The 23309-nt window shown below is 36.7% G+C and overlaps 2 protein-coding genes and 1 pseudogene across 9 annotated transcripts in view; 1 reads left to right on the forward strand and 2 right to left on the reverse strand.

Annotated features, from left to right (window-relative positions):
• Positions 1-23309, forward strand: part of Cdkal1 (CDKAL1 threonylcarbamoyladenosine tRNA methylthiotransferase) — a 627362-nt gene that overhangs the window by 111288 nt on the left and 492765 nt on the right. The gene's annotated exons all lie outside the window — the stretch shown is intronic.
• Positions 36-12601, reverse strand: LOC110349814 (ATPase inhibitor, mitochondrial-like). The gene is made up of 2 exons (XM_021260826.2): positions 12512-12601; positions 36-382 (listed from the first exon to the last, which is right to left on the reverse strand). The coding sequence occupies exons 1-2, from the start codon at positions 12599-12601 to the stop codon at positions 143-145; spliced, it is 330 nt and encodes a 109-aa protein (XP_021116485.1). The 3' UTR covers positions 36-142.
• LOC147826224 (U6 spliceosomal RNA) lies at positions 19614-19714 on the reverse strand (annotated as a pseudogene).

The following is a 23309-nucleotide window of genomic DNA, read 5'->3' on the forward strand; positions in this document are numbered from 1 at the left end:
CTTGCAGAATAATTTTTTTTTTTTTTTACTGATGACAATTTATTATATTTTGGTAGCACACAGACCAAATATTAATAATACCAGATTATGCCTATATAGAAGTGGGCATTGATAGATGACATTCTATGGGGAATATATGCTTTTAATCATCATGTTTTAGTTGTTTGATCTTCTGCTTATGCCGTTCAATTTCTTTCTCCATACACTCAATCGCCTTTTTATGATGATAGATCTCATCTTCATGATGTTTCTTCAAGGCTTCCAGTTGTTCTTTAGTCTTCTGTTGGAAGAACGGCTCCTCTTCAGCCTGCTCTCTCTTCCCAAAGGCCCCACCGGCATCCCGAATCGAGCCAGAGGAACTCTCATGATCCTGCCATTGTTCCTAAGGCAGAATTCCCTCCTCACTTGGCATGGCAGCTTATCTATAGGCGCTCTCTTGCAGAAGAATTTTGATGAACACATTTCAGAAGATGATGAAATTATTTTTCCCTTTTAGATATTGTATATGTTGTATAGTATTAGTAAGTTTTCTAATATTGGACCAACCTAGGATTACAGGTGTGAATTCCTTGTGTGTGTTTTTTTATTATTGCGTTGAATTCTCTCTGCAGAAATACTCAGGATATTAGCATTGATATCCTTGTGTGACATTGGTCATTTTTTTTCCCCATTAAGTTTATTGGTACATTTTAGGTATAAAATACAGTTACATTTATCATTGGGATCTTGTATCTGTACATGAGTATCTTGGTTCTTATTTTTTTTCCCTTTCCCCTGCCCTCCCTTCACCCCTTCCACCCTTCCCTATTTGCAAAGATTTTGTTTCCATTTTTTTTCCTTTTCTCATATTTTTTCTTTTCCCTTCTTTCCTTTCCCCCACCCCTCCCACTTCCCCTACTCCTTTAGACCTTTTCTTCCTATTATACAATATCATTTATACATTTTTTAAATTACCATATCAAGATTTAGACTACATTACCACAGATTTTACAGAATTGAAAAGGATGCAGAAAGCATATTACAAAAATTTGTTTTGAAATAAATTTGACAACTTCTAAGAAGTACCTTGGAAGATAAATTAATGAAACTGACTCTGGAGGAAATATAAAATTTGAATATCACCTATTAAAGAAAGTATATTCCTAGCTTGAAAACCTACCTATATGACAACAGGCTCCTCATATACATTTTTTTGTGTGTGTGTGTGTGTGCCGGGGATTGAACTCGGGACCTTACGCTTGCGAGGCAGACGCTGGAACCACTGAGCTAAATCCCCGGGCGAGGTTCATATACATTTTAACTGATGAATTATATCAAACATTTAAAGGAGAAAAAAAAGGAATACTTCTCCCCTCTTTAGGAAATCAGCATTGTGCTAATAAAACTGGATAAAGATAATAGAAGAAAAAAGTACCAACATAGATAAAAATTTGTTTAGCAAAACAAATATTAGAAGTCAGATCTGGCAGTATGTAGAAAGTGGTTTTATTATAGGGATGGCAGTGTTGGTTCAGCATTGGAAGATCCACCCCTATAAGTAACATTTTAACAGAGGAAAGAAAAAAGCCATATGATCCTGTCACTAGTTGGGGAAGAAGTATTGGACTAAGTTCTACAGCTGTTCATGGTAAAAGCTATCAGGAGACTAGCAGTAGAACAGAACCTTTTCAACAGATAAGCCATGTACTCCATACTTCCAGCAAAAACGCCTTATATGAATGGAAAAGATACAGTGCTTTCTCCCTAAGGTGGGGAACAAGGGCAGATATACGTACTCTTCATCTGTCCATTAAACTTTGAAACAGGCCCAAACCAAAATAGTCTGGCAGTAAAAAGAAGCAATTAGCATACGATTGGCAAGATAGAAGTAAGATCTTTATATGTAGATGAAATGATCATCTACAGAGAAAATAGTAATAAATCTCTAGGAGCCTCTAGAACTTGTATTTGAATTTAGCAGGATTAGAAAACACAAGGTATATATAAAAATTCAGGTCTGTGTATACTTGCTGTAAATGAAGAATTGGAAATTTAAAAGTTATGTAGGAGTACAAAGGACCTAGAAAAGTAAAAAGGAAAAGAAAAAAAACTAGCGTTGGAAGACATTTAGTACCTAATTTTCAGACCTCCTCTAAAGCTGCAGTGATCAAGGCAGTGTTGGCTTAAGGAAAGACATAGATCAACATTGGTCATTTCTGAAGTGTCTTTATATAGTTTGGGATTGCACTCAATAAAGAGAATTAGGACACTTCCCTTCATTTGGTGCCCTCTGGAATAATTATAAGTCATTGAAACTATCTGGTTTTGAAAACTTACAATTCTACTTGCAAACTTATTTCGGCCTTTTGCTTTTCTTGTGAGATGGTTCCTAAATAAATTTCTGTATGTCTTCTGTGGAAATTGGTCTGTTTAAACTTTCTATCTCCAATGGAGGCAATTTTGGTAATCTGTTTTTGTAAGAAATTATCCATACAATTTTGTTTTTAAGATTTATTGGCAAAAAGTCTGTAAAAATGATGTTACAATTTTAAAACAATTTTTTCCCCTCAGGGTTCTAGGCATTGAACTCAGGGCTTTCACACTGACCTACATCTTCAGACTCTATTTATTTGCTTGATTTTTTATTTATTTAGCGACAGGCTATTGCTAAGTTGCCCAGGCCGGGTTTGAACTGGTGAGCCTCCTGATTCACCATGCCCAGCATTTAAAACAATTTCTTGATATTTGAAAGACAGGTGGGTTAGAAATAAAGATTCATTGTTCATACTTTCTTTCACTGAATTTCTTAAAAATGTTTCTCCATGTTGCCTTGCATTAAACAACAACAACAACAACAACTCTAGTGCCAATTAAATTTATTTGGCTTTATTCATTATCTTTTTTTGGCTAGAAACATTGAGCTTCTTTCTTTGTTTTTGAAGACTTAAGAGTTTAGGGTAGCCAGGGATTTAGCTCAGTGGTGCGGCTGCTTGCCTAACAAGTGCAAGGTCCTGAGTTCGATCCCCGGTACCAAAAAAAAAAGTTTAGGGTATATCTTGGATTTGATTGTTTAAGGTAAGTTCTCTCAGGTTCCCATTGCCCCTTTCTCTTACTTCTAGAAAATTTTCTTCGATTATAGTTTTAAGTATTATTTCTGTCCTTTTTGATTTCTTTTTAAAAGTTTTCTTCTTAGACTACCATTTTTTAAATATTTTCCCTTCTTGTTTTCTAATTCTATTACTTTCTCTTTGACTTTGTTTTTATTTATTTACCTCACTTTTACTGTCTTAATTTCCTGCCTTTAATACTGTCTGTTGAAATTTCTTTAGAATTGTTAAGTAGGATCATAATTGGGTGGACCTTCTTGGGAAGGTGCTTCGAAGGCCTAATTTCAAGTCTAGATTTCAAATAAAGACTAGAGTATTTATTCATAGCCAATAGTAAAAGAACATTCCAGACAGATGGAAAACACCTCAAAAAAAATTGTTCGTTGTTTTCTTTGCCATTCCTACTGTTACTATGCTGGTCCCACCCCTCTTTAAGTCATGCCTAGATTATTACTAGGAGCAAAAATAATATCTCAGACCTGTTTTATTCTCTTTGGAATCAGCTGACAAAGGATGCATTATAATTAGTGGCAGTGAATAGAATAAATTAAATATATGAATTTCCTATTTGTAATTTGACTGCTTGAATATTAGGTAAAGTGAATGGCATTGTTGTCCATGGCTTGTGGCTCAGGTTGCCTGTGATTGTGTGTTCAGCAAGTATCAATCATCTCATGTATTGGATACCATGCGGTTCACTGGAGACATGGACTCTATCTTCAAGTATAAATGAAACTTTAGATGAGACTCTTAAATCTAGTTCTAGTCTGTGTTAAATGGCTTTACAGAAGGACTCAGGTGGAATTAAATTATGCAGCTCTGGAAAGATTAATGAGTACTGCTTTCAAAATATGCTGGAAGAGTATATTGTTTTTAAGACTATTAACGTTGATTTGTAAAAACTATAAATTTAACAGTAATTGCAGACTCTCAACTGTTGTTAGATTTTGTTACAGCATTATATTTGAAATTTGTTTTCTTCTTTGGATATTCCAAACTAAGGAAAACAGAATTTCCTGCCAATAAAGCACCATTAGCAATATTTGATTCCTCATGTTCACTTGCTCAAACCACGACTATTCTAGGACTAGTCCTTTATAAGAATGGCTAAAACGACAATAGGGTGTCATTTGTGTGGCATTGTTTTTTTGTAAGTAGGGCTTTATATTAGTTGTGAACGTTGTCTCCCTCTATATCTGTGTTTCTCTTGAAGGCACTTTATCCCGATTAAAAGAAAACCTTTCCTTTCTATATGTAGCTCTGTTTGCAAAGCTGGCAGGACAGGCCACATTTGGATCAAATCTTGAGCCTTAGAAAACATTGAAGAATGTAATCTAACAATACTGGTTCTGTTTACCAAGGTGAGGCTCTTTGTAACAAGGCAAATTTTAAACCTGTGTTTCTTGTTTGCCAGCCCACAAAGAGGCATCTTATTTTATCATCAAGGTTTTCTGCCATCAGGATATGATTTTAAGAAAGGAAAAATAATAGTTTTTAACTCTAAAGATACTGAAGTATTTAATACCTTAATCGAACAATCAGTATTTTGTGAACAATAGAAAAACAGGTTAGGAAGGACATGGGGTTTCTGTATTATTTGTTGCAACACATTAGTTGGAGATGTTGGCTCAACCTTCTTCCTGGTTGGCCTGCTTTACTTCACTTGTTTCAAAGTTGTTATGAATGTGTTTATAATTGTTTTAAAAGATGGCCTATGTAGGAAGATAAATCCCTCTAAAGCACATTATTGAAAGTTGTTATAATAAGCTAGAGTCTAAGATGTTTCTAGGTCCTGTGGATACTTTACCTTGGAAAAATCCGTTTCTTGCATGTTTCTTGTTGATATGACTTTGCACTTGCCTTGTATCTGGGCTGGCTCAAATCAGAATTTGCCTGGATCTGAATTTTCCATTTTACTGCCTTTATAAATTTACTGAATTACTGTTTTATGCTAGGCATTGTATTAGGGGCCAGTGATAAAAATAGGAATAGGAAAAAGTCCTGTCTGCCATTTGATAGAAAGACAGAGGGCCAGCTATCAGTTTATTACTTTTTAGCTTCCAATCCAGCCTTCAGTTTTGCTTTGCTTTGTGATACTAGGTCTGGACCCTATGATAGTTGTCCTTTTTTAGCTGGTGGGAAGATAGCTTTGTTAGTAGAGTGTACTTGAGGAAAACTGCAAGTAGATAGCAACAGAAAAGCATTTCTCTTCTGGGCTCAAGTCCTCTTCATTTTTTATTCACTATAGCAACCAAGATGAGTGCGTGGAAGGCCTGGTGGGGCTTGCATAATTTTGTTGACCCTGCCTCCTTTCCAGTGACTGCAGGATGTCTTAGTCTGCTCCAGCTGCTGTAACAAGATACCATAGAGTGGGTGACTTGTAAATAATAGAAAATTTTTGCAGTTCCATAGGGGGAAGTCTGAGATCATGGTGCCATCAGAATTGGTGTCTGGTTCATAGATGACACCTTACAGTTGTAGTCTCATGTGGTGGAAGGGGCTGGGTAACTCTGTGGGGCTGTTTTATAAGGGTTCTAATCCAACTCGTGAGGCTCAGCTGAAGCCCTAATTCCATCCATCTCTTTTGTACCATTGTTTTCATATATTTAATTATACATGATGTACACATGTATAAGTGTACAGAAGTGAAATTTGTGATTACTTTAAAAACATCTCTCAGATCAGTTAAGGATAAGAAAATTAAAAATATATTTATTTCACCTGTGTTTACTCCTTCATTGATGCTCTTCCTTTATGTAGATCTTAGTTTCTGGCCTACATCATTTTCCTTCTTTGTGAAGAACTTCTTTCAGCATGTCTTGCAAAGGAGATCTCCTGTCAACAAATTCCCTTAACTTTCATTCCAGGAAACTTATTTCTCTTTTACTTTGAAGAATAATTTTACTGGTTACAGAATTTTACATTGTTGTTTGTTTCCCTCTCAGCCCTTTAAATATATGACTTCATTTTTCTGCTTGCTTATGAGGTTTTGGTGGGGAAATCAAATGATACTCTTGTCTTTGCTCCTCTGTGGGGAAGGTGTTTTTTCAGCTGCATTGGCCTCTTTCAGGTTTGTTTTTTTTTCTTTTTTGGGGGGTACCGGGGATCGAACTCCAGACCTTGCGGTTGCGAGGCAGGCGGCAGCACCACTGAGCTAAATCCCTGGCCTCAGATTTTTTTCTTTTTTCTTTTTTTTGGTACTGGGGATCGAACTCCAGACCTTGCGCTTGCGCAGCCAGAGGCGAAACTACTGAGCTAAATCCCTGGCCCAGGATTTTTTTCTTTATCTTTGGCTTCTTGTAGTTTATATATGATATTCACAGTATAGAGTCTTTAGAATTGTCCTGCGCGACATTCTCTTGAGTTCCTGTACCTTTGGCTTGGTATATGGCATTATTAGGGGATTTCTCAGTGATTACTCTTTCACATATTTCTTTTGTTCTCTTATATTCTTTTTCTTTTTTGGTATTCCCATTACATGTGTGTCACTTATTTTGTTTGTTGTTTTACAAAGCTTGCCTATTTTGCTCTGTTATTTTCAGTCTTTCTTTTCTTTGATATTTAGTTTGGAGTTTTCTGTTGAGATATGTTCAACCTCAGAATGTTTTTACTCAGCCATGTCAAATCTACTAATGAACCTATCAAAAGCAGATTTTTGTTAGTGTAGTTTTACACTCTGGCATTTCCTCTTGCTTATTTTGTACAGTTTCTGTTTTTCTATTTACAGTGCCCATCTGTCTATGCATGGTGTCTCTTTTCATCCACCAGAACCCTTAACATACTAATCATTGTTTTAAACTTGTGGTTGGATAGTCCCAACATCCTCGCCATATCTAAGTCTAGTTGTGATGTTTGTTGTCTTCAAATTGTGTGCTTTGCCTATAGTATGCACTATAATGTTTCCTTGGTAAATGGACATGGTATACTGGGGAAAGGGAACTGCTGCAAATAGGCCCTTAGTGATGTGATAGTAAGGTGCAGGGATAGCGGAAGTGCTCTGTAGACTGGTGCTTAGGCCTTAGTCTGTCAGTGAGACTGAGCCTCTGCACTGTGACCTTCACGAGTGCTTCTCAGTCCTCCCCTGCAAGTGGGGCTGGATGGCGGGGTGGGCTAGACTGGGTATTTCCCTTCCCTCAGTGGTAAGGCTCTGATTCATCGCTTTCTTTGATGACAGACCTTGTTGAAGAACAGCAGAGTACTGTAGTATATTTCCTAATGGCTCCTTTTACCCTTTTCCTGCTGGAAGCACAAGAGGTTTTTTCTTAGATATTTGTGATGGGAGCCAGGTCAGGACATTGGAAGTCAAACTTACAAAGTGTAGGACCCATGACTGAGTCATCAGGCAGTGTGGAATTTTTAACCTTCAGAGTTGCCCAAAATGAACCTCCAATTTTTCTCCCTACCACTTGTTCCCATGGGGGTTTCTGCTTTGGCAAAGGAGGATTCGCTGTGTCTGCCTGTTGGTCTCCAGTTTTCTGGCAGTAGTTTGTCCTGTGATCTCATTTCTCTTATGTATTGAAGGGAGTTGTTGATTTTTTTCAGTGTATTTTTTACTTGTGGAAAAGATCCAGTAGTATTTTCCAAGCTTCTTACATGTTGATCAAGAAACCTCAAGACCCCATAGTCACTTCTACCGGTAACAAAGTCACTGAGGAAAAACCATAATGCTCATTCATGAACACTGTGGGTAAAAGGTGTTTTTGTGGTCATTGGATGTTGACTGGCAAGGTTTCTGTTGTGACATACATCCTCAAAATTTAAAATCTATCAGAATGATGTGATAAGAAACTTTGTTTTTAGTTCAGACTTTCTCTGCAAAGCTGCTCTTCATGTTAAAAATAGCTAATTTTCATAAATTTTATTGGTTTGATTCATGGCTTTTAAAACTATTTTTCTTCCCAATGATAAAAAATAGCTTACAGATTGTAGAGCATTTGGAAAATGCAATTTAAAAGTCACCTGTATCCTCTTATATAGTGGTTACCATGGTTAACATGCAGGTATATGCGTTTCCAATCTTTTTTTTTTTTTGTATTGGTTTTGCCTTTGTGTTGGTTTCTTGCTTTTTGGGGAGGAGGGGATGGGGATTGAACTCAGGACCTTCTGCTTGCAAGGTAAGTGGCGGAACCACTGAACTAAATCCCTGGCCCTGTATCCTACTTTTAAAAAGACAGTTAAGCCTATTAATTGATATGTTAATTTTAAATGGCTATGTAATACTTCATTTTATGTGCTATGCGCATTTTTGGATGAATACTTAGATTTTATCCAGTTTTTCCAGCCTCTGTTTTAAATGGATTATAGCTATTGAATAAGTGAACATTTTTAGGCCTAAGTCTTTGCCTTCAGTTTTAGTTATCACATTTAAGAAAATGTAGATCAGATTCCTAAAAATGGAATTGTGAGTAAAAAATGGAGTATTTGGGCTGGGGATTTAGCTCACTGGTGCCCGCACCTGCCTCGCAAGCGCAAGATCCTGAGTTCGATTCCCAGTACCAGAAAAGAAAAATGGAGCATTTTACATACAGTAGTTATTTTTTGCCATATTGTTCTGTAGAAAAAGTATATACTGCAGCCCTATCAGCAGTATGTGATTATGAGAGGATACACTGCTCTGTCATGTGCTTTAAGGATTACCAATTTTGCTTTTGGTAATTTATAGCCTGTTGAGATAATAGCTTGTTTTAATTGTCTTTGCATTTACAGCATTTGGATTATTTGCCATTTCTAGTGTCTTTTTTTATGGGTTTCGTGCTTTCTACTTTTGAAGTCGTGACTGCCATACTCAAAATGAAACATGATAAAGAATGGATTTAATATTCAAACTTTGAGGCGTTTTTGCAGGTGTAATGTGAATTCATTGAGTAATATTACAGTACTGTGTTTCCACCATTGTCCTTTTGAGTACTTTCATTACTATGAGAACAGAGTTAAGATTCTGTATTCTATGATAATTATGTTGTTCATCTATAATGATAAATATACTTTAACAATGAAATGAAATGTATATTGCATGGAGTAATAATACTATTTATGTAGAACTTTAGAAAAGCAGGAGTTAACAGAGATAATGAACACAGATGACTCTGAAGTTCTTCGGGACTGTGAGTGGGTAAAAGGCTCTATGACCCTCCTCCCGGGAGATTATATGACTCACATTTGTACACTGCCATTGTCCTGTCTGTTGTCATTCACTCTTTCTAGCTTTTCTTCCCAAATCTTTGGACTGGGTCCTGCAGGAAATATGCATTTGCAGTGGCGCCCTCGGGGCCCTGGGCCTTTCTGGGCCAGCAGACCCTGCTCACCCACGGATGCTGGGAGCAGGTGTGTGTACAGATGGCCTGGTTGGGCCAGCCTGCCTTCTGCTTGGGGATACTGGAGAGGGTGATTGATGACAGAGCTTGCTCTGAGGCAAGGTGAGCACAAGTGCCTGGATGGCTAAAAGGCGTAGAAAGAATATAGACACTTAATTTAGTCTGTAGCTTTATTAAACTTCCATGTTAGCGCTCTTAACTGGTGGCCTTGATGTTCGCCATTTAAGCTCATTGCCTCCTCTCTTGCCCTCCGTCTTCGGAGGGAAATGATAGTAATAGGTGCAGAAAGGGCTGGAAGAAACTCTCCTGGGTTGGGAAAGGCTCGTCAGTGCCAACGTACTGTAGTTTAGAGTAGGCAAGGTGGCATTGTGAAAGGCAGCTCATACGCATCTCTGGTGCTTGGCTTTTCCTGAAGTTGTCTTCAAAACGGGGTGTGCACTTCCCTAGGTGAGATGAAACTGAATTGGTGGAGGGTGGGAAGAAACTGTGAGATACTTCATTTTTATTTCATTCTTTTCTATTTTGCATATGTTTTATAATTCCACAATCAGTTTGTACAGTAATACAAATACACATTTTACAAATAAATCTACATACTTGGGAGTGTGTTCAAGTTTTTAATTTTTTACAGTGTGCGGTTTACATTGCTTTGTAGAACTGTGTCATATGATATTTGTTTTACAGATAAGGCAACTTTTGCTTATCCTGAATATAAGGGCATTTGGACATTTATGTAAGGTTCTGCCTATTCCATCTCAACCCCTCTCCCCCCGTGAAACAAACCTACTATACTATATTTAGAGGGTGTGAATTTGAGGATATTCTTACTGTTTCTTTGCTAGGATTGTAAATTGAAGATAAAAATGTCAAAATGATTATAAAGATTTTGGAGAAGACTAGTATAAGAGTTTTCTTGGTTTGTGACTCAGTCACCAGGTTTACTTGAACTTCTACAGCTATTTTAGGCAACTGTAGGCCTTAGACATTATTAGATCTTATGAATTCTATTTATAGTTATTCAGTAAGTATAATGATAGTCACTTATTTCTGGTTTTCTTCACTTCTTTTCATATGCTTTGGATATAATGTTAAACTCTTCTGGGCTTTTGATTTAATATTCTACATAATTTCTTTGTGGGTCATAAAAGGGCTATTTTCAGGAAGTTTCATTTTTCTCTTGGTTCAAAAAATCATGAAACCCAGGCCAGGGATTTAGCTCAGTGGTTTTGCTGCCTGCTGTGCAAGTGCAAGGACCCAAGTTCGATCCCCGGTACCAAAAAAAAAAAATCATGAAACCCAAGGTGAAAACATAATAGAAAGCCTGCTGGTGGAGGATATTAGATACAAAGTTTATAGAAATTATCATTTTTGCATTTTTTCCCTGGGATAATTTACTTCTTCAGGGTTAGCAGCCCAAAGTATAAGAAAGAAAAACCTAGCCTTTTCGATACATTTGGGAAACCAGTGCCTTTGGGGTAACAATCCATGATGAAAGCTGCCAAAGTATAAAGCAAGCGAGCTGTCTAAGGAGGTGGTCCTTAGCCTTACCCTCCAAACTTCCATTTTCAAGTGTATATTTATTGCCTTTTTTGATAATTTACCCAATTGAAATAACATTCTTGATACTCAACTCTACATTCCTGAAATCCTCTAAGAGTATACTTTTAGAAATATCAGCTATTTGAGCCCTTTTCTTGTGTTTTATCAAGAGGAAAAAGAACAGTTACTTTCCTCTTTCTGAAAACAAGCAAACAAAAGAGTGAAGAATGGAACAAATGACAGAACTATCTTTCCAGGTAGATTCATTTCTCCCAGGGACAAATGTTCCTTATAAGTTCTTTTTAGTTAACAGACCTCATATTAGTGTGTACCTAGCACTACAGCAACCTTACTGTCTTGCCTAAGGCTTCCTGAAGGTCAAGACTGCAGAAATACTTTTGCTTTTTCTTGACATGTCTGGTCCATTTAATGAGGATGATTGAAGTCTAATACTGAAGGCTTCTCTTAAGAACTAGTTATGCTCAACCTTGGGATTGCTCAGCTCAGAAAAGTTCTCAGTTTACAGGTAGCCTGTTCCCTGCTGAACATCACGGTTGGCATGGATCCTATCGAGACCCTGCCAGCTGCTTTCATTGGAGTCATAGGCTTTTACTCTAGACCAGGGAGACCCTCTTTAATTCTCTAGGAGAAGGACTGGCATCTTCACTTGTGCATCAGGATGTCATTCTTTGAATCGTGTGGAGAATTTCCTACTCCCACAGTTTCTCCATATTCTCCATGTGTATATTAATTCTGTTATGAAGCATTAACCTGGCAAGGTAACCAAATAGCCAGTCCAAGTAATGAGAGATAGTCTGACCCTGTGGATTACAATGCATCAACCTCCGAATGAAAGTCTTTGTGATTGCTCTTCACCTCAGTGGAAAATGCAGAACATGTTTATAAGACTGTGTATATCTTGCAGTGCTGCTTCTTTCCCAGCCAGTGACTGTGAAAGATGTAGATATAGTATGCATTTTTCAGGACTGTGTTTTTCTGAGAAAAAAACAAGATGTGGCCTTCAGAACTGGGTTTTCTTGTGCTTCTAGACAAAGCTTGACACTGATGGGAATATCCAGAATTGTTTCCTGAAGTGTGTGTAGGGCATTTGGAGCACCTTCACTATATGTTGGATTATCTCCCATATACACTGTATATCATCCCTTATTTGTTCTACCTGGGTGAAGGGCTTGTGATCAAAACTATCCTTTCAGGCTGCTTAGGTCAGTGGTCCATTCACATGTTCATGAATCACTGCGCTTTCTCTGAGACATGAGTTCAGTTGCCCAGTTGCAATGTTAGGAAGTGTTACTTGTATGCTACTGGGGAGCTTCTGTTTCCTCGTGTCTGCCAGCATACTTGCAGCACCTAGTCTTTTGGTTCCTGGCCCTACTATTTCCATTCTTTTGTGTTTCCTGTTTTTGCTAACCAGGTAGACGATACAGTCAGTCTTAGACCTAAGATTTTCAACTGTATCATGGTGCCAAAACAATATGCATTCAGTAGAAATCATACTTTAAATTTTGAATTTTGATCTTTTCCTGGGTCAGTGATATGTGTGATATGTGGTACCATACTCTCTTTTGATGCTGGGCAGAGCTGAAGCTCCCAATCAGCCCTATGATCCTGAAGGTCAACAACTGACACGCTACAGTGTACCATGTTGGTAAGCTATGGCACATGGTAGGTTAGGTTTATTAAGTACATGTTTGATTTATGAAATTTTTAACTGATGATGGGTTTATTAAGACTAACAGTATTGTAAGAGGAGAATCTATACTGTGTATTGCTGTCCATTCTGGATGGTACGGAGAGGACACACACACACACACACCACAAACTTGTTTATCATCCCAAACTAATTCTATAACCATTTAACAATAACACTGTATAGCTCTCTGCCCTCGGTCTCTGATAACCACTATTCTACTTTCTGTCTGAATTTGACTATTCCAGATGCCTCATAATATATGTAGATTGATTGATTTGTTAAAAGTAGATTTGCAAAAGCTACCACCACATTTCTTGACTTTATGGCCTGAATTACCAGAAAAGTTTTCATTTCTCCTCTTAGCTATGGCCCTAAAGGCATTCCATATTGCCAGTTAGAAACAGGAGAGCAAACATGGGAATCCAGAAATAATGGGTCCTCTTTCTTTTAATAAAGACTGTTCTTCAGAAATCGTCTAAAAGCAAAATAGATTTCCTCTCAAAATTTTTGTATTTTTAGCGGCAGCAATATTGTACTTAGGCTCCAGAGATTTTAAGATTAGAAATGTGAATTTTTAAAGAAATATGATAGCTAAAGGGATCTGAAAATATTAAGTGAAGGAGATGAAATCTGTCCTTTAGAAAACACAGCTAGAAGTTAGACTAACAATCAGGAAAGATACTTCCCTTTGGTTGTCTCTCTAAACCTAGAATACCAACTTTTTATTTTAAATTCTTTTTAAAAAATATCTGTCTGTTGTTTCATGCTTGGATTGGAGAAAAAAATCATTTTATTTGTATTTTAATACTTTTTAAAAAAGTGTTTTAATAAACTTACTTTAACTTTGACCAGATATTTGACAAGTTAACTGTATTGTAACGTGTTAAATGGAAAGGCTTCATCATGGGATAAGAATGGCAATTTATAATTAAACAGTAATTGAATCAATTCTGAGCAGTTCTTTCATTAACTTTTATAAGTAGTCCATGACCCTGTCTGCTGCTGCTTTTCTTCCCTGCTTTCCCTGTTAGGACTTGATGCACGCAGTATGCGTTGAAGAGCATTTTGTATGATGTGGATATAAGGCAGTTATTTTTCTCATCATTCACTTATAATAAATTTCAGCATTTTCCATGTCTGCTCAGGAAGCTTATGTTTTCTTTTATCAATACTTGACTACTGAGACAATTATCTGACTTTTAGCAGCATTGCTGGTGACTTATATTTATTTCCTATACCAGCTAACTCAAGATGAAAAAAATCATTATAAATGCAAAAGAAAAAGAATTGGCTGCTCTTCTCTGGAGTTGCATGGACTGGAAACTGCAAGATGCAGAGCAAAACCTAGTATGAAAGTGCTGTAAAATATGATTGAAATACACTGATTTTATTTACAAACAAATTCCATTGAGATGTATGAACCTTTTGCATCTCTAGGTAAAATGGTTTGGAATCCAAAAATGTTTTGTGCATTATTGTTTGAAAATAATGACTTCTTAAAGAAAGCTTTGATATCTCCTTTAGGTGAGATGTTTAATATGTCAGGCAAGGTGTATCTTGTTAGTTAAAATCTTAACTGTTTTTGGGCCGGGGATTTAGTTCAGTGGCACCACGCTTGCCTTACAAGCACAAGGTCCTGAGTTTGATCCCTGGTACCAAATACAAACAAACAAAATCTTACCTGTTTTTAAAAGATATTTAATATTTACATCAACAGAGAAGCCATTTTTTTGAAAAATGTAAGTTGTGTAATTTAAGGGAAAGCTGATTTTAATAAAAGCAATAATTGCTAGTTGACTGAATTATTCAGTTATAATTCTTTTTTTTTAAATCGGGCAATTGTATTGATCTCATATAAGCTGTGAACATTTTATCCTCCAAAAAGAATCACATTCACAAATATGGAAAAAAATTTCTGACAATGTCAAGTGGGTTTCAGGAGGGTTGTAGATAGATGTCCAATTAGAAACTCTTACAATAATGGTTGTCAGGAATTGACATAGTCAACTCTGTTATTTACAAAGCTTAATTTTTGTCAAACAAGTTTCAGACAGCTGAATTACCTTTCTAAAGAACTTAAACCACCTTCTCTGCATAAAGAAATTTGTTAGTCATTACTATCTCTGAAGATGGGATTCTTTTTTTTTTTTTGTATTAAATTCAATGGGATTCTGATTAATGTGTCCTGGGTTTGCTTTCTTGATTAGGGAAATTTAATGCCCCTGGAGTTACAGTTTGAGCTGGAGAAACATATTTTACTCTTCATATTTAAGTATTTTAAAGTGACTTACAGACATTGTAAGAGAAATAATTTATATGCCTCATACCAGTGAGAAACCTTGGCTCATACACATATCCTTTAATCATTTTCTTTTAGTAGTGGATTTTAGCCCACTTTTGTGCAGTTTGAGTGTGTATTCACCGTGATCCTATCTTACAGTGGTTTTCCCAGTGATTGCATTTTACCTGGCTGTAGCACAGTAGCTGTTAATGATCTGTGGTTAAATGAACATTCAGAACCCTACCAAACAAGATTTTAGATAATCTTTTTATTTTGGAATAATTTTAGGTTTACAGAAAAGTTGCAAATATAATGTAGAGTTCTTATGTACCTGGCACCCATTTTCTATATTATTAACATCTTACATTACTGTGATTTGTTTGTCACAACCAAGAAATCAACATTGGTACAGTACTGTTAACCAAATGTCCCACTTTATTTAGATTTTACTAGTTTCTCCCAATATCCCTTTTCTGTTTTAGGATCTCATCTTGATATACCACATTGCATTTATTGCCATATCTTAGTTTTTCTTTTGCCTGTGACAGTGATTCAGACTGTTTTTGTGTTTGATTCTTACAGTTTGGGGCTGGTCAGCTCTTTGTAGATCTTCCCAAACCTGGGCTTGTCTCAGGTTTTGCCCATGTTTAGAGGAGAGCTGTGTGTTTTGGGGAAGACCACGAGGGTGAAGTGTTATTCTCACCTCCTCTTATCATGGGTACATGCCACTTTATTTTACTTTTGATATTTCACTCTCTGGATGGAGAGAGAAGGCAAAATCTAAATCAGTTTTGTCATAATAAAGGTAAGGCAAGAGAAGAAAATTGAATCTAAAAGAAAAAATTAAATTTATCTTGGGGAATCGAGTCCTTGATATTCTTGTCATGCCTCACTTTGAATGTTTAAAAGTTACTTGTATTATTTGAATTATATAAATCAGATGAAAAGCTATAGGTTTAAGATACACATTAAGGCAGAATTGCAGTGATAATTTTGAAAAAAAATCTGTCAACTAATTTTTTCAAAGTCAGAAAAATTCTTAATTGGATTTTTTCTTTTTCCTCCTCTGCTATTTTTTTTTTCTTTTCCCATGTTCTTTTGCATTAGGCCTTATGTTTTTCAAGTTGAGTTAATAATACTGAGAAATATTTCAAAGCCTTTGTCACCAGAGCGGTTTATCCCTTAATTAATGGTGAGGTGGTTTTGCAGACAGGTGACACACTTTAATTTATTACAGAGACTAGTCTTGTTAGTTATTGATTAGTGATGAATAAATTACTGCCATTTTTAATCATAAGAAATTTTCTTTGGGGGATAATTAATCAGATTCTGTACTTCTCAAGCAGTGAAGCATTATCATCTTTTTTAGTTACAAGAAAGAACCTGCCTATTCTGCCCTGGGTAAATTCGGGGCAGCGGCACACAGGTTTCCAGGTTTGTATTTTGATCTCTACTTTTATTAAGCAGATGAGAAGTGTACTTGCTTAAAAATTACTTCAAACTGCCTTTCCTGTTGAGTAGGTTTTGAACTACCTGCTTGACAGATGGTGTTGGAACTAATTACTGAAATCATGTGTTTACCTGCTCTTGGACATGTGTTCACCAGATGCACCCTGTTTACCCAGGGCTGCTGATTTCTTAAAGAAATATGCACCTTCTGGATAGAGTTGCATAACTTAGGAGAATAAAAGCTCAGCCAGCCAGAGCTTTCAATCTTCTGTGGCAGAATCAGCTGCTGTGAGAAGACCCATTTGCATTTTTTAATGAGTGGTCTGATTAGCCCACAGAACCACTTTCATCATTATTTACTATCCTTCTTTTGATTGCCATAGATAGTGCTTTAATTTTACCTGTCTGTTGAATTAAGAAATATCTCCCAAATTGTTGTGGTAGTGATGAATCAGTCTTTCAAGAGGGTAGTTTTAGTGTTGTACTACTTTATAAAACATGTTTTCCACTGAGTTCAATCCCCGGTACCAAAACAAACAAACAAACAAAAAACGTGTTTTCTAGACCATGTGTTAGAAGTGTACGGACCCTACCCCTTTTCTAAATTCTGATTTTGGAGGTCCAGCTTTTGAACTTAAGGGTTTCTATTTTTTAACAACTCGTGGGTAATTTCTCTGTTCATGAAGCTCAAGGTTAGCTACTCTGTATCTTATTTTACATTGAAACTAGTATCTTTTCTGCTCATTTCTATTTTAGTTATGTTTTTAAAAAGTTTAGAAAATGATAGTGACCCCTTCATATGTTTGCTTTAAGCATTCAGTTTTGAAATTGAGCACATTTAACTGTCTCTAAGCCCTGAGAAACAAGGAAAGTCATTGTTTCAGGATTATGACAGGTGCAAAACTGTAAATAATTACAGGTCTGGGCAGAAACTGGAACAGAAGTTGCATAGCAGCTGGCAGGCCTGACCTGTGACTGGTCTGACCTGAGTAAAGTAGCCTAAATTTCATGGCAAGCTGAGATTTGTTTTATGGTATGAAATTCACCTTCTGCTACAGGAAGATTTTTCTAATTGAGGCAGGATATCAGCTGTAAAGGGGTGACATCCAGATTATTGACAATGACCACCCCCCCAGCCATCTTTTGTCTGACTTCAGGACCAGATGGAACTTGTATGGATACATTTCAAAATTGATTTCCACATTGACTGAAATAAATCACTCAACACCAAATGCAATACAGTGGTTACATCTGAGGAAGGTGGGCTGGAGGGATGTTTTATGTTACCTGTTTCTAAAATATGTAAATGCTTAGGCTTATGACCATATCTAATAATTGTGAAGAGTAGTTTTAATTATTATCTTGGGAATGCCTGAATTTTTGTTTTGTAGGTCTTCACAGAGAATAATGCAAATTTGTATTGAGATCTGCTCACTTGGGGGTTCTAGTAGAGATTTCCCTGCCTTGAAACACTAGATCTGTTGCTGACCCATACATAAGGCAGGAGCTTCCACCCCGCGCAATGTTGTTACCCTGGACTGCTGTAGTAGAAAGAAAGCAGGGAGGAAAAGATGATGACCTGTGGGCTCACTCCAACTTACAGATGATTTTTCTTTTTCTTTTTTTGGCTTGTGCAGTGTTTAAAACATTTGGCAATTTCATGTTTTAAGAATCTGTATTTCTGGCTTCCTTGGAAAAACTGATGATGCAGCAGCTCTGTCTCTGCAGGCCTGTAGTTGACGAACTGAGGAGCAGCTGCCCCTCTTAGGCCCTCTGGTTTGCCCTAGTCCATAGTATTCTCTATTGAATGTTCACTTCTGTTACCTTTTAATCCACATTTGAATTAATGATACCTGAACTACAGCCTATATGGGCTCAAAAATGGCCAAACATGGCAGATGAAGGACAATTTTTCAGAGCAGATTTATGGAGCCTTCACTTGGGCAGGCTTGGTTTGCTTGTGTGATGTGCGCCAAGCTCTTTCCCCACTTTTATTTTATTTCTCTGTAATACTGTACCCTTTCCCTTCACTGTTATAAAAAATTATACCCCCAAGAATTTTCAGTTGTTATATCCCTCAGCCACCCTTATATTCCAAGTGTCCAGGTAAGGAGTTTTGTGAATGCTTACTAGTCCTTTAGTTCCCACATTAATATGTTTAGTTGAATCAGTTTTTCTGCTTGCTTTAGTAGAGATCATGTTTATTAAAGGATAGGAGAGTGATCAGAAAAGTAATATAGACATTTAAAAACCTTAGACAAATTAAGATTTAGGGCAAACCCCGGTATAATGTTATGGTACATACCATAAGAGATACTGACAGCACTGAAATACTTTACAAAGTGATTAAGGGGCAGTGGAAAGATACCAGAGATTAACATTTTCCCAGAAAAGAAGAAGTGGTCCACTTCTTTCTCCTTCTCTCTTCTACCCCTATACTATTTAGTGTTCCAACTCCTAGGACCTAAAATTTATGGAATGTATATAAATTCTTTTGGTTTCCAGCTGGAAAGAATGATGTCATTTGTCTAAGCGTCTCACAACTGATTATAATATGATTTCTTTTGGAATATATGTTGCAAATAAAAGTTGAAAACAAACTACTGCTATAATTTGTAAACCCATTTATTAGTTGGGTTTGGAGTTTAAGTAAAGTTACACTAGAGGAAGTGATATAGATTAGGCTTGGGAAACAGTGGCCCTCAGGACAATCTATCTTGCTGGTGTTTCTGTAAATAAAGTTTTATTGAAACAGACTTTCATATATTATTTAACCTGTTGTCCATGGTTGCTTTTACAGTGTTAGGGTAGAGTTGAACAGTTTTGACAGAACTAGTGACTCATGAAATCTAAAATTTTTTATCTGGCACTACAGAAAAAACATTGCTAATTCGTGGCAGAGATGGATCTGAACAAAAAAAAACCCTACCTAGCTCTTTTATGCGCTGTAAGGTACTTTGGTTAAAAACAAAGGGAATTACTCATATAATTCATGTTCAGAATTCATCTGACTGTTTGAAAATATTTTAGTTTTTATCCTTTTAAAGTATTTTAATAGTTTAATTTATTTGAAATGATACCCAAATGATTTAATGGTAAAATAAAGTAGAACCATTTTACTGGTTTTTAAGTTAACAGTGCTTAATTTTGTGTATTTAAATTTTAGTTTTTCTAAATTAATGTGTAAAGATTGTACATATAAATGGGGTACAGTGTGATATTTCAACACGAGCAAAAGTATAGAATGCTTCATGAATTTGCATGTCACCCTTTTGCAGGAGTCATGCTAATTTCTCTATATAGTTCCAGTTTTAATATGTCCTGCCAAGGCAAGCATGATTTCACTATAAAAGAAGTAAAAATTTTATAATGTTTAGGAATACAATTGGCCTTTGTGTTACTTTTCTATCACTATGATAAAGTACATGTGATAATATAAAAAGAAAGAAGGTTTAAAGAGATGTGTGTTGGTGCACACTTATAATCCCAGCAGTGTGGGAGGCTGAGGCTGGAGGATTGCAAGTTTGAAGCTGGGCAGTTTAGTGACTTAGTGAGACATTGTCTCAAAATGTAAAAGGACTGGTAATGTGCATTAGAGTGAAAGCCCTAAGTTCAGTTCCCACTACCAGAGGAAAAGGCTGTGAATGTTGTAGTCCATGAACAGTTTGACTCAATGCTTTTAAGCCTTTGTTGGAGGAGGTGAATGGAAATGGTGGAGAGTGTGGTCAAGCCAACTACTTATTTTGTGGCCAAGAAGCAAGGAAGAGAAAGGGGTTGGAAAGGAAGCAAAAGACCTCTACACTGAAAACTACAGCACTCTGAAAAAGGAGACTGAGGAGGATATAAGAAAATGGAAAGACATTGCTTGTTCCTAGGTAGAAGAACCAATATAGTGAAAATGGCCATACTTCCAAAACTACTATATAGATTTAATGTAATGCCTATTGAAATTCCAACAATATACTTCACAGAACTAGAGAAAACAATCCAAAAATTCATTTGGAACCAGAAGAAACCTAGAATAGCAAAAGCAATTCTAGGAAACAGAGACATGGCTGGGGGTATCACAATCTCCAACTTGAAACTATACTACAAAGCTACTGTGATAAAAACAGCATGGTACTGGCAAAGAAACAGACCTGAGGATCAGTGGAACAGATTAGAAGCAATATATGAACTATTGGATTATTTTAAACTTTGATAACTGCTGAATGTTTTAGTTAATAGGAAATTAATAGTGAGCTTTTGTTTGATTGTCAAATAAAGCACCAATAAAATTATATATTTATTGTTTACAATTTTGAGAACAATTAAAAATAGCAGGCCTGGGGTTTGGGATGTAGTGTAGAGGTTTAGCATACTCAGGGGCCCTGGGTTTAATCCCCAGTACTCAAAAAACAAATAAAAATAAATGCAGGGCTGAGTCAATGTGGCTTTTGAGTGTTTCAGTGTGAAGCACTGGTTTAGGCACTAGGATTTCAGCACCAAGTAAAACAAAGTACTTAATGAGCTTACATAAGTAGGAGAGAAACATTTATCCACTCAATTATTTATTGTGCTGTATCAAGTACTTTTAAGTCCCACGGGTATAGTAGTAAACCAAGAAAATTTTTAAAAAATTTATTTATTTTCCAGTATTGGGACTTGAACTCAGGACCTTGTGCTTGCCAGGCAGGCGTGGAGCCACTGAGCTAAATCCCTGGCCCTGAAAAGTTTTTTCTTTCAATGTAGCTTGGATTCTGGCTGGAAGAGAAAAGTAACATATAAGTCAGGTAGCAAATGTATAAAGAAAATGAAGGTAAGGCTTTCAGAGAGGGCATTCTATTTTGGATAGCATGGGCAAGAAAGACTTTTTAAATAAAATGATATTTAAGCAGAGACCTGAGTGAAATCAGTGATGGCAATATTTCAGAGAAACCTTTCAGTCAGAAGATTAGCAATGGAAAAGGAGGAGTGTATTTGGTATGCTGAAAGAACGGTGTGGCTGGAGTGGAGGGAGAATGATAGGAAATGAGTTTATTTTCTACTTAATAACTGGCTCTGACTGTGTATCAGAGATGAAGTCACGTGGTGCGAGCTAAATTCTGTATGAGGGGCAAAACTGCAAGACCAGAAAACGGCGACCTGTGGAAGAAGCCCCTAGACCAGAAGCCAGGAAATAAGTTAATTTGCTCATCGTATCTCAAATTAAATCTCACTTCCTTGAATCTCTTTGTGATTTGTTCTTTCAAAATAGAATTTTGGATGATATAGTCCAGTCCCCCAAGGCCTTTGTAAGTTGTTGAATTTATGCTATGCTGATACCCAGTAGAAGGCGGTCATCTGGTTATTTTGCAACACAGAATATGAAGTTTGGCCCAAATGGGTCAGAAACCCTGACTAAAATGAGAGCAACAACTCACCTTCAATTAAAATGTGCCTAGCCTGCAGTAATTTCCCATTGTACTAGGGTAAAGGGGAGAAAAGAGGAGGAGGATAATTAATAGTTATAAATTTAAAAGTCAGCTTTATTCCAAGTGTTCGTTTTTCCTGGAAGTGTTGTATAAAATGGTCAGCATCGTGAAATTGTAGAAACACTGATCATGGTGTTTATAGTTGCACAGGATGCTAGGTAGCTGACCTCACGTGTGAATTAAGTAACTTAGGGGTTGTGTAATATACTTCAGCAAAAGAAAGTCTGAAAAATGACTGAATTTTTCCCTCATTGCAGTTGACAATATTTGTGGCGTTTAAAATCACTGTACACACATTTTTGTGGTGCTTCTTCCAATTTTAAAGCAGATATAGGTTGAAAATCCCTAATCCAAAAATCTGAAACCTCAAATGCTTAAAAATTAGAAACATTTTGAGCTCTGACATGACATTCAAAAAGTTTTGGGTTTTGGAGATTTTAAATTTCAGAATTTTGGATTAGGGATTTTTAACTGGTAAAGTTTGTACGGATATTTCAAAATCTGAAAAACTACAGAGTCTGGAACACTTCTTGTCCTAAGCATTTAAGATAAAGGATGTTTATCAATAAATTAAATTTTGTTTCTTACATAATAAGATTTTACTGAAGATTTTCATAAAACATGAACAACAGCAATCATAACTATTATATATTTACTGTTTGGGGGGTGGTAGAGATTTTTGAACTCAGTGTTAATGATTATTGAAATACCATATGAGGATGACACAGGGTAAATGTACACCATTCAGACATTTAGAGAAGGATTTCACCAGGAAGGCCTCCCATATATTAACAGGTTCAGTTAAAAAACTCTTTTGCTAATATTTAATGGACACATTTTTGCTCAGGAGTAATTCAATTAGGTTTTCAGGCAAACGCCAAATGTGTCAGGAATCTGTATACATTTCATGGATTTTAGAGGAGCGTTGTACTAGTTTTTTGTGTTTTTTTTGGTACTGGGGATGGAACTCAGGACCTTGCACTTGCGAGGCAGGTAGCAGCACCACTGAGCTAAATCCCCGGCCCTGTACTAGTTTTGAGTAGATTGAATTTCACATGAAAAGCTATAACTTTCTTTTTCCTTGGTGTACATGTTTTAGTGTATAGTCTGTTGAATCGAGGATAAATTCTGTGTGCTGGGTCTGTGTTGTGTGCAACACAGGTAGTGTGTGTCCACAGGGGAGCTGCTTTGAGTTGGGGTGTAGGTGAGGCAGCTCTTCCAGGCGTGTCAGGTCTTACCTATGGGTGTCCATGCCCAGGGTTGTCAGCCACAGGAAAGATGAGGGGTTGTGAGGATGTGTCACTTGGGTCCTTAGTACCTCACTTGCCCTACACTCTAGAGAATAGTACATGTGGGGAAGGCCAGGCCCATTTGGCTAGGGCAGGTGAGTCCCCTCTGCATAAAGCTCTGGGCCCCATGAGGATCCTCTTCCTTTACTCTGTGTCTGTGTCACAAGATGCCCAAGCCCTGCACTGC

The sequence above is a fragment of the Heterocephalus glaber genome, unplaced genomic scaffold (genome assembly GCF_053883595.1).
Source record: "Heterocephalus glaber isolate CG9 unplaced genomic scaffold, H.glaber_assembly_v1.0 deba00001472, whole genome shotgun sequence".
Lineage (NCBI taxonomy): Eukaryota > Metazoa > Chordata > Mammalia > Rodentia > Bathyergidae > Heterocephalus > Heterocephalus glaber.